This window comes from Theropithecus gelada, chromosome 14, assembly GCF_003255815.1.
Source record: "Theropithecus gelada isolate Dixy chromosome 14, Tgel_1.0, whole genome shotgun sequence".
Lineage (NCBI taxonomy): Eukaryota > Metazoa > Chordata > Mammalia > Primates > Cercopithecidae > Theropithecus > Theropithecus gelada.
The window spans coordinates 70384040-70401901 of NC_037682.1; the positions used below are offsets into that span (position 1 = coordinate 70384040).

At 44.1% G+C, this 17862-nt stretch overlaps 1 protein-coding gene across 1 annotated transcript in view; it reads right to left on the reverse strand.

Annotated features, from left to right (window-relative positions):
• Window positions 1-15112, reverse strand: part of GAB2 (GRB2 associated binding protein 2) — a 202941-nt gene extending 187829 nt beyond the window's left edge. The window contains exon 1 of the mRNA XM_025357962.1: window positions 14948-15112. Within this exon, the coding sequence (XP_025213747.1) occupies window positions 14948-15022 (75 nt within the window). The 5' untranslated portion in view covers window positions 15023-15112. The remainder of the gene's footprint in view (window positions 1-14947) is intronic.
• Window positions 15113-17862: the final 2750 nt, after the last annotated feature.

The following is a 17862-nucleotide window of genomic DNA, read 5'->3' on the forward strand; positions in this document are numbered from 1 at the left end:
GCCAGCCTCCAGAGCTTTTATAAGTAAATGTTTGTTGCTTACAAATCACCCAGTTAAGGCTATTTTGTTATAGCAGCCTGAATGGACTAAGACACTAATCAAGGATAGCGAATCACTTAAACGTATTTACCAAGTATAAATGTTTAAAAACTGCTAGGGTTACCCTATAGCTTAAGAAGAAAATTAATAAACGCTTGAGTTTTAAAGAGTTAAACTGCAGGATAATTATGACAGTACTATGTAAGTTTAAAATCACCTCGTCATTTAAACATTTGTAAATGGCTACCTTTTTGCAAATGGACTATAGTAAACAGAAGATTAGATCTAGCTATGCTAAAGTAGGGCAGAAGTCACCTTTGACAAAAGTGCCAAGAACACACAATGGAAAAAGGGCAGTTTCTTCAATAAATGTTCTAGGAAAACTTGATATCCATATGCAGAAGAATGAAACTAGACCCCTATCTTTCTCACTATTTAAAAATGAAATCAAAATGGATTAAGGACTTAAATATGAGACCTGAAACTATAAAACTATTAGTAGAAAATATTTAGGAAATGCTCCAGGACATTGGTCTGGGCAAAGATTTCTGGAAGAAGACCTCAAAAGCACAAGCAACCAAAGCAAAAATGGACAAAAGGGATCCCATCAAGCTTAAAAGCTTTGGCACAGCAAAGGAAACAATAAACAAAGTGAAGAAACAACTCACAGAATGCGAGAAAATATGTGTGAACTACTCATCTGACAAGGGATTAATAACTAGAATATACAAGGAGCTCAAAGTCATATATGCTGGCATTCACAGTTCTCTTTTTTTTGTAAAATATGCTAAGTATGTACAGAAAAAAAGACAAGTGATAACAGATGCTGGCAAGGATGTGGAGAAAGGGAAGCCCTCATACATTGTTGGTGGGAATGTAAATTAGTACAGCCCCCATGGAGAACAGTATGGTAGTTCTTCAAAAAACTAAAAATAGAACTACCATATGATCTAGCAATCCCACTGCTGGCTATATATCCAAAAAAAAGGAAATCAATGTATTGAAGAGATATCTGCACTCCCATGCTTATTACAGTAGCCAAGACGCAGAATCAATCTAAGTGTCCATCAATCGATGAATGCATAAAGAAAATGTGGTACATATACACAATGAAATACTATTCAGGGCTAGGCACAGTGGCTCATGCGTTTAATCCCAGCACTTTAGGAGGCCAAGGCAGGAAGGTCACTTGAGTTCAGGAGTTCGAGATGAGCCTGGGCAACACAGTGAGCCCTCACCTCTGCAAAAAATAAAACAAAAAATTAGCCAGGCCGAGTGCTGCATGTCTGTAGTCCCAGCTACTCAGGAGGATGAGGTGGCAGGATCACTCGAGCCTGTGAGGTTGAGGCTGCAGTGAGCCAAGACTGTACCACTACACTTCTGGGTGATAGAGCAAGACCTTGTCTTGAAAACAACAAATAACAATGGAATACTATTCGGCCATGCAAAAGAATGAAATCCTACCATTTGTGACAACATGGATGGTACTAGAGACATTATGTTAAGCAAAATAAGCCAGGAACAGAAATTTAAACACTGCATGTTCTTAATCATACGTGGAAGCTAAAAAACTGAACTCATGGAGATAGAGAAACAATAATGATTATCAGATACTGGAAAGGGCAGTGGGAAGAGAAGTATAAAGAAGGGATGGTTAATGGGTATAAAAATACAGTTAGAAGAACTAAGATCTAGTATTTGGTAGCAAGATAGAGCAAGTATAGCTAACAATAATTTATTGTATATTTCAAAATAACAAGAGTGGAATTGGAATGTTCCTAACAAAAAGAAATTATAAACATTTGAGGTGATGAGTCTCCTAGGCACACATTATATGCTTGTATCAAAATTTCACGCCTCCATAAATATCTACAACTATTACGTATCCACAAAAAGTAAAAATTAAAAAAATAAAGGCAGAATCCTATTTCACAGAAAACATGTGGAAAAAACATGGATTTTTTTTTTTTTGAGATGCAGTCTTGCTCTGTCACCCCGGCTAGAATGCAGTGGCGCAATCTCGGCTCACTGCAAGCTCTGCCTCCCGGGTTCACCCCGTTCTCCTGCCTCAGCCTCCCAAGGAGCTGGAACTACAGGCGCCCGCCACCACGCCCGGCTAATTTTTTTGTATTTTTAGTAGAGATAGGGTTTCACTGTGTTAGCCAGGATGGTCTCGATCTCCTGACCTCGTGATCCGCCTGCCTAGGCCTCCCAAAGTGCTGGGATTACAGGCGAGAGTCACCACGCCCAGCCAAGAACATGGATTTTAATGAGAAGACTTGGTTTGTAGTCCTGGGTCTGCTACTTACCATGTGTGGCACTTAAGCTTTGTGCTCAGTTTCTCCTCTGGTAACATGGGAATAAAATATCTAGTAATTGCCACTACTATACTAGATGTTTATTGGTAACAAGTGCTTTTGTACAAGCAACATTCAAGACCATACACAGTGGGTAAATGCAATAGACATACTTTTCCCTATTCCCACCACTAAGTACAACTAAAATCCTTAGATATTATATATAAAACAAACTTAAGAAGAATCTAAAATGTGAAAAGGCGGCGGCAGATTTGCTAGAGACACTGGAACCCAAAGAATGACACAGTAATAAATTCCATGAGTTTTATGCCTCATATATCTCAGACTTGGAGCTGAAGCAGCCAGCATGGCAGAAACACCAACCCGTGTAGACCAAAAAATTCCCAACGAAAGTCTGCTCTCTCTAGCCAAAGGACTGGGAAAGGGGCAGCCTAGCAAGAGATGAAACTGCTAAACAATAACTGCTCTACTCCAGCCACACTCTGCAGAGAAAACTCTGGTCCAACCCTCACCCACATCAGCAAAAACTGAGTTAGAACCTAGACTTCTACCATTCAGAGGTTGTCACTGAGGCCAGGTGACACCTGCTAGGGTACTGTCAAAGATAGCCAAGTAGAAAGCTGAGATATTCATACCCCAAAACTGGTAATAAGGCACCCATCCCTGTGGAGTCACTGAAGACTGGCCACATGGGAAGTTGGAACCTTCAACCATTCACAGGAGTAATGAAGACTGCCTTCCTATCGGGAGTGTCAAAGGAGGTGGAATGAAAAACCTGGACTTCAACTTCTACTTGGAAGTACTGAGGCAGTGTCCCCTTCCCACGATGGAGCAGGGTCAGAGAAATCCTGATAAAACACAAGGTTTACATTAGATCCAGAGTACCACAACATAATACAAAAATGTCCAAGTTTAACTTTTTTTTTGTTTGTTTTTTGAGACAGAATCTTGCTCTGTTGCCCAGGCTGGAGTGCAATGGTGTGATCCTGGCTCACAGCAACCTCCGCCTCCTGGGTTGAAGCAATTCTCCTGCCTCAGCCTCCCGAGTAGCTGGCATTATAGGCACCTGCCACCATGCCCGGCTAATTTTTGTATTTTCAGTAGACATGGGGTTTCGCCATGTTGGCCAGGCTGGTCTCGAACTCCTGACCTCAGGTGATTCGCCCGCCTTCGCCTCCCAAAGTGCTAGGATTACAGGTGTGAGCCACCACACCTGGCCAAAAATGTCCAGGTTTTAACAGAAAACCACTCATTATACAAAGAATGAGGAAGATCTCAAATGGAATGAAAAAGACAATCAACAGATGCCAACACTGAGGTAACAAAGCTGTTAGAATTATCTTTCACGTATTTTAAAGGAGTCATCATAAAAATGCAGGTACAAACATGCTTGGAACAAATGGAAAATTGGAAAGCCTCCAAAAAGAAACAGAAAGTCTCAGTAAAGAAATAGAAGATGTAAAGAAAAACCAAATGGAATTTTAGAACTGAAAAATATAACCAAAATAAAAAGTTCATCAGTGAGCTCAACAGCAGAATAGTGAGAACAAAGAAAAAGAATCAGTGAATGGGAAAACAGGACAGTAGAAATAACCCAATATGAACAACACAGAGAAAAAAGACTGAAAAACCAGAGTCTACAGAAGCTATGGAACCACAACAAAAGATCTAACAATTGTGTCATTGGATTCTTGGAAGAAGAGAAGAAAGAGGGTAGGACTGAACAAGCACTTGAAACAATGGGTGAAAACTTCTCAAATGTAATAAGAAGATAAACCTTCAGATTCAGTAGGTTTAGTGAGTTCCAAACAGGATAAACTCAAAAAAATTCCACACCAAGACACATCGCAAAATTCTTAAAGAGAAAAAAAATCATTGAATACATCCAGAGAAAAAGACGGGAGCAGGTCGTGGTGGCTCACTCCTGTAATCCTAGTACTTTGGGAGGCTGAGGTGGGTGCATCACCTGAAGTCAGGAGTTCAAGACCAGCCTGGCCAACACAGTGAAACCCTGTCTGTACTAAAAATACAGTAAGTTAGCTGGGTGTGGTGGCGAGCGCCTATAATCCCAGCCACCAGGGAGGCTGAGAATTGCTTGAATCTGGGAGGCAGACATTGCAGTGAGCCCAGATCGTGCCATTGCACTCCAGCCTGGGCAACAAGAGCGAAACTCTGTCAAGAAAGACAGAAAGAAAGAAAGATAGAAAGAAAGACAGAAAGAAAGAAAGACAAGAAGACAGGAAGACAGAAAGACAGAAAAGACAGAAAGAAATGGCATTTTACCTCCTGACAGAAAGCAATTGGAATGAGCATGGATTTTTTATTAGAAACTATGCAGGCCAGAAGGAAAGAATGCAATATTTTACAGGTGCTCAAAGAAAAGAAGTGTCAACTCAATAATTCAATATCCAGTGAAAACATCAGAATGAAGGTGAAAATGAGACCTTCTCAGATGAAGGAAACAAAGATAATTTATCACTGGCAGGTCTACCCTAAAGAATGGCTAAAGGAAGTTCTCTAAACAGAAAGGAAATGAAAAAAAGAGGAACCTGAAAACATTAGCAAAGAAAGTACACAGTAAACAAAAATGTAATTAAATAGTCTTTCCTTCTCCTTTTGAATTTTCCAAATTAGGTTTAATGATTGAAGCAAAAATTATAGCACTGTCTGATACAGAAAAAATATTTAAGACAATCATACATGGAAGAGGGCAAAAGGACATAAAGGGAGGTAAGGTTTCTACACTTAAACTTGTAAAATGATGATACAGACTTCATTTAGATTATAAGAAGACACCAACTGATTGTTGTATGTACAGTATAATACCTAGAGCAACCACTAAAAAAGCTGTATAGAGAGATACACTCAAAAACACTATATAAATTAAAATAGAATTCTAAAAAATATTCAAGAAACTCACAGGAAGGCAAGAAGAATACAAACAAAAACAGAACACAAAAAATAAAATGGCAGAACTAAGCTCTAACATATTAGAAATTACATTAAATGTAAATTTAAATATGCCAATTAAGACATAAATCGGCAGAGTGGATTAAAAACATGCACCATGATATGGTTTGGGTATGTGTCCCTGCCCAAATCTGATGTCAAACTGTAATCCCCAAATATTGGAGGTGAGGCCTGACAGGAAATGATTGGATTATGGAGGTGGATTTCCCCTTTGGTGCTGTTCTTGTGATAGTGAATTATTGTGATATCTGGTTATTTAAAAGTGTGTAGCACCTCTCCCCTCACTCTCTTCCTCCTGCTCCAGCCATGTAAGATGTGCTTACTTCTCCTTCACCTCCCACCATGATTGTAAGTTTCCTGAGGCCTCCCCAGCCATGCTTCCTACACAGCTTGTGGAACTGTGAGCCAATTAAATCTCTTTTCTTGATAAATTACCCAGTCTCAGGTAGTTCTTTACAGCAGTGCAGGAACGGATTAATACACCCCAACAATATGCCACCTATAAGAAATCACTTCAAATACAATGATATGGGTAGGTTGAAAGTAAATGGATGGAAAAAGATGTATCATGTGAATATCAATAAAAGGAAAGCAGGAATAATTGTATTACCAGATATAGGCTATAATAATAGATAACAAGTAGACAGAGCGAAAGAAATTACCAGAGACTCTAAAATATGTGAAACACTGCTGGGTACAGTGGCTCAAGCCTGTAATCCCAGCACTTTGGGAGGCTGAGGCAGGCAGATCACCTGAGGTCGGGAGTTCGAGACCAGCCTGACTAACATGTAGAAACTCTGTCTCTATTAAAAATACAAAATTAGCCTGGTGTGGTGGCACATGCCTGTAATCCCAACTACTTGGGAGGCTGAAGCAGGAGAATTGCTTGCACCCAGGAGGCAGAGGTTGCGGAGAGCCAAGATCGTGCTATTACACTCCAGCGTGGGCAACAACAGCAGAACTCCATCTCCAAAAAATAAAAAATAAAAAAATAAAATATGTGAAATAAAAACTGACAGAACTGAAATGGGAAATGGAAATATTCACAATTATAGTTGGAAACTTCAACCCCTATCTCTCAACAATCGACAGAAGAACTGGATAGAAAAATCAGCAAGGATATAGAATTAAATGTATCACTATCAAATATCTAATTGACATTTATAAAATACTTTACCCAATAATCGCAGAATAAACATTCTTTTCAAAGTACCCATGGAACCTAAAGCAAGACAGACCACATTTTCAGCCATAAAACAAACCTTAACAAGTTAAAAATAATTGAAATCAAACAGAACTTACTCTACTCCCACAATGAACTCCATCTAAAAGTCAGAAACAGAAAAATAATGGGAAAATCTCCAAACATTTGGAAACCAAACAATGTACTTGTAAATAATTCATGGTCAAAGAGGAAAGTCTCAAGGAAAGTAAAAAAAAAAAAAACACTGAGCAAATAAAAATTGAAAATGCAACTTAACAAAATTAGTGGGACACAGCTAAAACAGTGCTGAGGGGGAAATTTATAGCACTAAATGAATACATTAAGAGGAAAAGTCTCAAATGAATAATTTAAACTCCTATATAAAAAACATCAGAGGCCGGGTACAGTGGCTCATGCCTGTAATTGCAGCACTTTGGGAGGCCAAAGTGGGCAGATCACTTAAGGTCAGGGGTTTGAGACCAGCCTGGCCAATATGGTGAAACCCTGTTTCTACTAAAAATATAAAAATCAGCTGGGCATTGTGGCACATGCCTGCAATCCCGGCTGCTCGGGAGGCTGAGGCAGGATAATTGCTTGAATCTGGGAGGTGGAGGTTGCAGTGAGCTGAGATTGTGCCATTGCACTCCAGCCCGGGTGACAGAGTGACATCCTGACTCAAAAAACAAACAAAAAATAATAATGAAGCAATGTTGGTATGCAGGAATAAGAGTTAAAAAAATAAATAAAGCAGTAGACCCACTACAGACCCTGCAGACACTGAAAGCATAATACAGGATACTGTAACTCCACTCACATGTATATGACAAGTTAGACAAAACGGACCAATTTCCTGAAAAACACAAACTTCTATAATTCACTCAATATGAAGTAGATAATTTGAATAACCCTGTATCTATTAAGGAAATTACATTAAAAATGTAAAAAATTCCTAACAAAGACATTTCCAGATCCAGATGGTTTAATCTGGAGAATTCTACCAAAGGTTTAAAGAATTATACCAGTTCTACACCATCTCTTCCAGAAGGCTAGACATGGTGGTTCACACCTATAATCCCAGCACTTTGGGAAGCCAAGGCGGGAGGACTGCTTAAGCTCAGGAGTTTGAGACCAGCCTGGGCAACATAGGAAGACCCTGTCTCTACAAATAATAAAAAAAAATTAGCCAGGTACGGTGGTAGGCAGCTGTCGTCCCAATTACTTGGGAGGCTGAGACAGTAGGATCCCCTGAGCCCAGGAATTTGAGGCTGCAGTGAGCCATGACTGTGCTACTGTCGCCAGCACAGGTGACACAGCAAGACTCTGTCAGGGTGGGGAGTGGGGGGTTGGGGGCGGGTGGGGGGAAGAAAAGAAAAAAAGAAATCAAGGAAGACAATATAAATAAATGTAAAATAAATTCATGGACTAGAAGATTTAATACAGTAAAGCTGTAATTTCTTTCTAAATTGGTACACAGGCTTAATGCACTTCCTATCAAAATCTCAGCAAGACTTTTTTTTTGCATAAACAAGATTATTCTAAAATTTGTATTGAAAGGTAAAGAAAATAGAATAGCTAAAACACTTTGAAAAATAAGAATAAAGTAGAGGAATCAGGCTACCAGATTTCAAGACTTACAATATAGCTATAGTTGGCAAGATTATGTGGTACTTGCAGAGGGATAGACACATGGAAAAATGGACCAAAAGAGAGACCAGAAACAGACCCACACAAATATGTACAACTGAAAAGATGAAAAAGGGAAGAAGAATGGCTTTGTCAACAACAATGACAACAATAAAAGAACCTCAATCTAAGTCTCACATCTTACATGAAAATTAACTCACAGTGGATCATGGACTTAAAGGAAAAACAAAACCTATAAAATGTGTAGGAAAAAAGAAAACCAGGAAAGTCAGGCACAGTGGCTCACGCCTGTTACGCCAGCACTTTGGGAGGCCAAGGCGGGCGGATCACGAGGTCAAGAGATTGAGACCATCCTGGTCAACATCCTGAAACCCTGTCTCTACCAAAAATACAAAAATGAGCTGGTCGTGGTGGCGCACGCCTGTAATCCCAGCTACTCAGGAGGCTGAGGCAGGAGAATCACTTGAACCTGGGAAGCGGAGGTTGCAGTGAGCCAACATTGTGCCACTGCACTCCAGCCTGGCGATAGAGCAAGAATCCAACTCAAAAAAGAAATAACAACAAAAAAGAGAATCACTTGAACCCGGGGAGCCAAGATCATGCCATTGCACTCCAGCCTGGGCAACAAGAGCAAAACTCTGTCTCAAAAGAAAAAAAAAAAAAACAAAAAAAACCTATATAGAAAATACTTGAAGACATTTGACCAAAGAGGATATACAGATGGCAAATAATCATATGAAAAGATGTTCAGCATCATTAACCACAAGGGAAATGTAAATGAGAACTAATGAGTGAATGGTTAAATAAACAGAGTGTGGTACATCCATACCATGAAACACTACCTAGCAATAAAAAACAGTAACTGTTGATACATGAAATGAGGATGAATCTCCAGAGAATTATGCTGAATAAAAAAAAGTTCAAAATCTTAAGTACTGCATGAATCCATTTAAGTAACACACACGAAACATCAGAGAACAGATTAGTGGTTGTCATAGATTAAGGATGTGGTAGAGGTGGGATGGTAGTGAATATGATTATAGAAGGGCAACATACAAACTACTATCGTAATGGAAGTGTACTGTATCTTGACTGTATCATTGTCAATATACTGACTGTGATATTGGAGTATAGTTTTGAAAGATGTTGCCATTAAGGAAAACTGGATAATGGTTGCATAAATCTTTACTATTTCTTACAATTAGATGTGCATATAGAATTACCTCAAAATGAAATGTTTAATTTTTCTTAAAAGCCCAGGCTTTAGGACAAAGCTAGATGACTTTGGGCAAGTTGCTTCCATTATTATACGGCTAAATTACTACATTAAAAGATCAATGGTCTAAGTATAGTGCCTGGTACAAAGTAAGTGCTCAACAGATGGCTACTAAAATAATTAATCCTAAAAGTCATGGCAGTGGGGATGAAGAAGCGTATAAACAAAAGATATTTAGATGATACCACTAACAGGTTTTGGTGACAGATTAGATGTGGGATAGTGGGTGACAGGGAGTCAAAGATGATTCCCAAGTTTCTCATTTGAACAAGTGGGTGCTTAGTGGCACTGTTTACTGAGCAGATGTGGAGTCAAGAGATGAACAAAGAAGAGTTTAGTTTTGGAAGTGGTTTGTGTTGACTGGGAAACATTCAAATAGAGATGCCCAGTTAACACTTGGATATGTAAGTCTGAAGTTCAGAACACAACTCTGAGATGGAAATTTAACTTGATGACCACCATGCAAATGATAACTGAAGCCAGTAGAACGGACAAGGTCGCCAAAGGGCAGAAATCACAAAGCCATTATAACTATAAAGGAGCTTCAACCGTTTTTTTGTTTTGTTTTGTTTTTTTTGTTTTTGAGACGGAGTCTGGCTCTGTCACCCAGGCTGGAGTGCAGTGGCGCAATCTCTGTTCACCGCAAGCTCCGCCTCCCAGGTTCATGCCATTCTCCTGCCTCAGCCTCCCAAGTAGCTGGGACTACAGGTACCTGCTACCATGCCCGGCTAATTTTTTGTATTTTTTTTTTTTTAGTAGAGACGGGGTTTCACCGTGTTAGCCAGGATGGTCTCGATCTCCTGACCTCGTGATCTGCCCGCCTCAGCCTCTCAGCATACCTGGCCAGGAGCTTCAACCTTTAAGGACTGGATAAAGGGGTCAGTCTAGCAAAGGAGATACAGAGTAGCCAGAAAAGGAGAAAAAACAGGCATTTATAGTGTCAGCCAAGACAAGAGGAAGGTGTTTTAAAAAAGAGTGGTCAACTATGACCAAGCAGTGAAGAGATTAATTAAAATGAGGAGTAAAAAATCATCCTCTGAATTTAGTGACCTGGGTATCGCTGCTGCCTTTGTGAGAATAGCTTTGGTAAATAACAAAGTAGGTTTCCACTGCAGCAGACTGAGAAGAAGGTGGGAGAAAGGAAGACTGCATAAACCACCACCAAGTTTACCCTGAAGAAAAGGAGAGAGTACAGAGAGGGAAAGAAATTGAAGATGTGTTACAGGATAAGAATTATTTGAGTAGGGAGGAGAAGATATGATTCAAAGTATAAGTAGCAAGATTAGCTCAGATAGAAGACGCACTTCATCCACTCTAAGGAAACCACAAAGGAACTATGCAGGCTGGGCGTGGTGGCTCATGTCTGTAATCCCAGCACTTCAGGAGGCTGAGGTGGGCGGATCACCGGAGGTCAGGAGTTCAAGACTAGCCTGACCAACGTGGTCAAGTCTCATCTCTACTAAAAATACAAAATTAGCCAGGCGTGGTGGCGCATGCCTATAATCCCAGCTACTTGGGAGGCTGAGGCAGGAGAACCGCTTAAACCCAGGAGGCAGAGGTTGCAGTGAGCCCAGATTGTGCCGTTGCACTCCAGCCTAGGCAACAAGAGCGAACCTCTGTCAAAGAAAAAAAAGAAAGAAACAAGAAAGAAAGGAACTAGGCAGATATAGGTAAATTTGAAAGTGTGGCCATTCATGGTACGTACAGATAACTACTCCCTCATCATTTCAATTTTCTTTGTGAAGGAGAAGGCAAAGCCATTGCTAAGACTGAAAGGCTGGATTAATGTTCTTTCTTTTTTTTTTTTTTTTTTTTTTTTTTGAGACGGAGTCTCGCTCTGTCGCCCAGGCCGGAGTGCAGTGGCCGGATCTCAGCTCACTGCAAGCTCCGCCTCCCGGGTTCACGCCATTCTCCGGCCTCAGCCTCCCGAGTAGCTGGGACTACAGGCGCCCGCCATCTCGCCCGGCTATTTTTTTGTATTTCTTAGTAGAGACGGGGTTTCACTGTGTTCGCCAGGATGGTCTCGATCTCCTGACCTCGTGATCCGCCCATCTCGGCCTCCCAAAGTGCTGGGATTACAGGCTTGAGCCACCGCGCCCGGCCTCTTTCTTTTTATTCACTGAATTTTTATTCCAAGCACCTGATGAAGTACCTAGGACATAGATTTAATAAGCATATTTAATAAATACAATGGAAATAAACAATTACTGTTACCTTAATGCAGTTGTTCATTAAAATTTGTGCACAACTTTCAAGTTAGCCACTAGGGGGCAGTCTGCCAATTTTATTCCCTAAATCTTTTAACCCAGTGAAATTGATAGAAAACTACAATGCAGTGTAGGTCATATTAATAAAATGTTTTTCCTCAAGAAAATTCTGTTTAAGATTTATATACATGTACGTGTATATGCATTTGCATGCACATACACACACAAATACACTGAGGCACGACGGGAGGGTTGTTACTCCTGCCAACCTCCCACTGCAACTGTATCAGGATGCCCCAGGGGCAACAGTCAGCATTTTCCAAAGTCATTTTTTGTAATTTCTCCAAGGCACTCAGCAAATAGCAGATAGATCTTTTATACTTATAATTAACTAGAAAAGGCTTATGAAAAAATCCCTGAAAACTAATTGCTCAAACATTTGCCTTTGCTTCTTCTAAGATGTTTCCCCCCTCTGCACCTCCTTGTCTTTCTGAATTAAATAAGTTTTTTGTTTTTCTTTGAAATGGAGTCTCGTTCTCTCACCCAGGCTGGAGTGCAGTGGTGCAATCTCGGCTCGCTGCAACCTCAGCCTCCCAGGCTCACGCAATTCTCATGTCTCAGCCTCCTGAGTAACTGGGACTATAGGTGCCCTCCACAACGCCCAGCTAATTTTTGTATTTATGGTAGAGACGGGGTTTTGGCCAGGCTGGTCTCGAATTTCTGACCTCCAGTGATCTGCCGGCCTCAGCCTCCCAAAGGGCTGGGATTACAGGCATAAACCACTGCGCCCAGCCTTCGAATTAAATCAGTTTTTAAAAAAATCGTTTTAAATAGTTATAACCTAGTTCATCAACCACTTTTTCCCCTTATCTCATATGCTTGAGGCATTCTTATAATGAGGATTTCTCAGTCTACAATATAACATGACTATGATGTATACCAGAAGCAGCAGCTACTTTGGGGTAAATATACAGCCATTAGGCTGGGAAATACTTTCCAAGTTTAGTTCTGATGAACTCGGGCCTCTACTGAAATAAGCAAACTAGCAGAGTTTTAACTTACGACAGGATGCAAAAATTCTTAATGCCCCCATAAACAGTAGACATAAAAGAATACTGTTCCCCAGAAGCTTAAGGTTACACAGATCAGCAGTTTCAACTGGGGGGAAACTGAACTTCCGAAAGGGCAGAGGCTTCCAGTCATGTAAGTGAACACATCACATCCTGGCCTAAGAAAAGCTGTTACTGAAAGCTGTTAAGGTCTGACACCTGATGGGCTGAAGGTGCATGGAAGATGGGAAAGAGAGGCTAAGGCCATCACACGATTCTAGATTCGTTCAAATGAGTGAAAAAGGTGCTTCACCCAAATGCCTCCAAACCTGGTTTTTTTGAACTAAAGTTGGTTGGGAACAAAAACACCCAAGAAATGGGTCATAAAGAGAGTCTGCGTGAGCGTTCAAGGAGCGGTAAGTCAAATGGAGATACAATCATACTGTTTGCAAATTGTTTCAAAAACAAGTTTCAAGGTTTAGTGTAGTGTTCAAATTTGAAAACTAAGGGTCACTTTTTCTTTTTTTTACTGTGGACACTCTATTCCACTAGCTTGTATGGAAATCTATTTGTAAAGATAATTTTTGGAAGCTCTTTGGGACAAAGTTTTAAAAATATTTATTAAATTGTTAATAGTAAATCACTGCTCCTTAATCCTAATTAAAGTATTCAACCTTCCTAACGAACTGATACAAGCCTGAAGAGGAAAAAAGTTTATTTCTTAATAATTATACTTTGGCTACATAGACACTCCTAAAAATGAGCTTTCAAACTGAGATGAACAATTCACTGCTTCATCCCTCCTTTAAATCCACGTCCACTTTCAAAAGTCATGTGCTAAATCAGAATTTTTTTTTTCCTAGCAAACATCTACGTAAGAGCCTGATTTCATTGACACACACACTTGCACTCCGCAACAACACCACTTCCTTTGAAAAACAGAATGTCACTTCCTCAGTCCAGAGGCCAGAAGTCCCTTGATTCTGATCTGGGGAGCCAAGACAGGAAATTCTGGTAGGCTTCTGCTTCTCCCCCCATGGACAGCCACTGGTGCAGCTGACAGAGGGCAGGGTCTATTCCGAGCTCCCTTGATGCACTGCAGCTGGAGGCAACGGCTCCCTTCCAGGCTGTGGGAGTGATCCCGGAGTCCGGCACCACAGCCCGTTAAACAAGGGCATTTCATGGGAAAAGGAGAGGGAGCAGAGGAGAGACCTTGAAACCTTCCAGCCACCTTACCCCCACTTCCAAACTCCCGCGACTACCCCAGGACCATTTCGACAAAATCTCAGTAACTGGCACCATCTTGTACTTTGACCTCACCAGGCAAGGCATCCTCTGGGGAGAGGGGTTTTAAAAAAAAAAAAAAAAAAAAAAAAAGCCAGAACTCCACGGCTCAGCGCCACGCCGTTCCACCTCCCCCAAACTGCCAGTTCCCCACCTAGAGGGAAGAGGCTGTTCCAGCGATGTCAGTAAACACTGTGGGTTGGCAACACCTGGGCGCCGAGAGCCTCGATCTCTCCCGACCCCAGACAACCGGGAGCTGCCAGGTCCCAAACCCGGGCCAGCCACGGGGACCAAACTGCAGTGTCACACCGGGGTCGGGGGAGGCGCCTGTGAGAGACGAACGGAATAAAGGGAGAGAAGGGGGACAAACAAATGAGTCACTTAATACAAGGGCTGCACATGCCGCTGACGCTGCCGGTGATGCAGCCGCGGACGGAGTGAGGCCGGCGGCCGGGAGGGGCGGGCGGAGAAAGGGAAGGAGAGGGCGTGAGGCGCTCGCCCTTTGTGGGGCCGTCCGCGCGGGCCCACAGCCTACGCCCCCCTTTCCCGCCCTCTCCCGGACCTGTGAGCTGAAGCTGCTAGGGGCCGCCGCGGAGCCCCAGCCCCGAGAGTCAACTCTCTCGGTCTCCAGAAGCCATCAATACAAACTTCGACACTATATTTAGTTTACGGGCAGACCGCCTGGGGAGGCGCCGACGCCGCGCCCGCCTGGCGGAGCAGGAGCCGCAGCCTCAACCTGCCGCCCGCCCCGCCCCGCCCCTCCCCTCGGCGGCGCACCTGTGACAGGTGTGCAGGTACCCCACACGACCCTGGCCGCTCCTCGCCCCCGGCCCCCGCGGCTCCGGGCCCGAGCTCCCCAGCCTGCCGCCCCTCCGGGAGCCCCCCGCCCCTCCGCAGGCCCCGGAGCGCCCCCCGCCCGCCCGCCCCTCGGCGGCCGCGCCCGCGCCCGCACTCACATAGCGCCTCAACTTCTTCTCGGGAGGCGATTTCCTCAGCCAGCCGGTGCACACCACGTCGCCGCCGCCGCTCATGCTGCCGGCCTGGAGCCCGCCGCTGGGTCGCGCGGACGAGGGCGCGGGCTCGGGCAGCTGGGGCAGCGGCCGGCGGTGCGCAGCTCGCGGGAGGCCAGGGGCGGGGCGGGCGGCCCGGCGGGGGACTAGGCGGCGCGGCGCGCGCCCGGCGGCCTCGCGCGCGCCCGCTCCCCCGCCCCGAGCGCGCGCAATCCGCACTCTCCGCCGGGCCGCCGCGGGGGCAGTTGCAGCGGGAAGGCCGGCGCGCTCGCCACGCCCGCTCCCGCCGCGCCCCCGAGGCCGCCGCGCACGCGGACGCGGGGCTGGGGATCCGCCAGGACACAGAAAGCCACCGCCGCCGGCGAGCCCCGGAATCTCGCTTTCTCCTGAGGCCTCAAGCCGCGGGCGCGGAGGCCGGAGAGGCGGCCGCGCCCCTGGCGCTGGCGGGCGTGCGGAGAAGGGACTGCGCGCCCTCGGTCGTCGATCGATTTTTCACCGAGCGTCGACGGGGAAGGGATCCGAGGGTTGCTCGCGTTTCCGATCCATTCCGCGGGTCAGGTTCCTGCTGAAAGGAGGGACCCCTTCCCAGTAAGAAGTTCCTTAACTCTGGCGCCCCTCGGCGGGAGGAGGAGACGGACCTACTACGCGCCGGAGCCTTTGCACTCTTGGCTTACAGGATTGTCTTCAGTATTGTTCCCATTTTATGGACTGCCTAAGGGCAAGGGCTTGTACAAAGCCTAGCCAAGTTTCCAATTCAGGTGTGTGGGGGAGGAGGGGTCCCAGTCATCTGCTATTCAAAATGAGGGCATTGCCTTAATGGGATCAACCTGGGAGCCTCTCATTGCCTGGAAACAAAGTCCAGCTGAGTCCCTCCTACATTGCCTCTAGGAAAACAGTTTAGTATAGAAAACTCGCATGATTTGTAGAATGGAAGAAGCAAACCTAGTAAATATAGTTCATAGTGAATTGGAAGGCAAGGTCAAGTGTAGAAGAACAAGAAATTGGGGTCCAAATTCCCCAACGTTCCCGCTCATTGACACAGTGTCTCTCCAAGCAGCATTAAAAGGCAGGTCCTCCCTAACTTCTCTGATAAGTGGATAGTAACCTGTTTATTCAATGGGGAACCGTGCTGTGTGGACAGATGAATTGGAGAAGCAGCATCTTGCACTGCCCCACACAACCTTAGACTAAAGCTGTTTTGTTCATTTCTGTCTCTGTGCAGCTGAGATGTTTCAAGCAGTTGGACATCATTTGGTCCAATAGATCTTGATTGAGTTGGGGGAAGTTCACCCTCCTCAGTTTGGAAAAGCGAATCCGCTATCACGTACTTAGCTCTTCTAGATACCCTAGGAGTTTTAGCAGTCAGTCTCCTGGATCTAACATTTCACTGACTTTCTTCAATATCCACTGTGCTGCTGGATGGGAAGTAAAGCCAGAACTGTTAGGCTGGGACCACAGCTCCCTTAACCTTCCAATTTGGGGATCCTTAAGTCACATATGAAGGGCCACCACCAGAATGATGGCCATTTTAACTTCTGGCTTTAAGTACCTTAAATCCCTGTAAGACATACAATACTTAACGTCTGCCAAATCAATCAGGAGGCGGTGACTCCCCACCAAAATAAACCCATCCTGACTTCATTCACATCTGAGTCATGGTGCCAAGTCCCAGGGATTGCAGAGTCGAAGAAATCTGCATGGTTTAGCTGCAGCTGAGGTTTGTGATGCAAGTCAGGCAGACGTATGCCCTATCTTCCCCCAGAAGAGTAGTCTTTTACATATCCTTTGATAGTTATATGATTCAATACACAGACTGGAAGGCTGTTTAGCAAGAGTTAGTTGGGGGTTAGGTAATATTCTGCCAGAAATTCTTTAAGGTCTTATTTTGTTTGTTTAGGAAAAGATGGTATTATTTACAATTTCATGTAGAAATGGAAAAGTTTGATGTTTCTTGTTTGGCCAGTGGCAGGAGGGACCTTGAAATGTGAATACAATAGTCACCACGTATCAGCTTTGGGAAGGGTTCTCTGAACATCTTTCCCCAAAGGTTAAAGGCAGGCTAGAGTGCAGTGGCGTGATCTTGGCTCACTGCCAGCTCTGCTTCCCGGGTTCAAGCCATTCTCCTGCCTCAGCCTCCCTAGTAGCTAGGACTATAGGTGCCCACCACCACGCCCGGCTAATGTTTTGTATTTTTTTTTTTTTTAGTAGAGATGGGGTTTCACCATGTTAGCCAGGATGGTCTCGATCTCCTGACTTCGTGATCCGCCCGCCTCGGCCTCTGAAAGTTCTGGGATTACAGGCGTGAGCCACCGCACCCGGCCGAAAGGGGCTTTTTTTCTGTGCTCTTCAGCTGGACTCCCATCCTGCGTTCCTCTTGCTGCCAGTGCCTATCTTGGACTGCATAGGAAGCAAGACTGCTGCTGAAGTCCCTGGCTGCACCCTGGAGTGGCTCAGTCTTTTGAGCCTGAGAGGCGTGCCAGGCCTGGAAACAGCCCTTGGACAGAAGGTTCCTGTCTGGGCCTTTACTAAGTCCTCTCCACTCCCTGCTGTGAGTGTCTGCTTAAATGCTCCCTGGTTTTTGCTGGGAAAAAAATGGAAAACAAATCATTTGAATGATTTACATGAAGATAGGCGCCATCTATCGGAACCAGTTGGGGTGACAATCCCCCCACCCCCAAGCCCTGAGCGGACATGCATCACTAGCCCATAATTTAGGCAATTTTGTTTAAAGACCACTGGTATTTCCTGGGGGAATTAATGGCCGGCTCCAAGAGTGCTTTGGGTCATTAATCTTATATTCTCATTAAATTCTCAGGAAATGACTATCTTATGAGGAGGGAGCACTGCAGAGATTAGAGAAA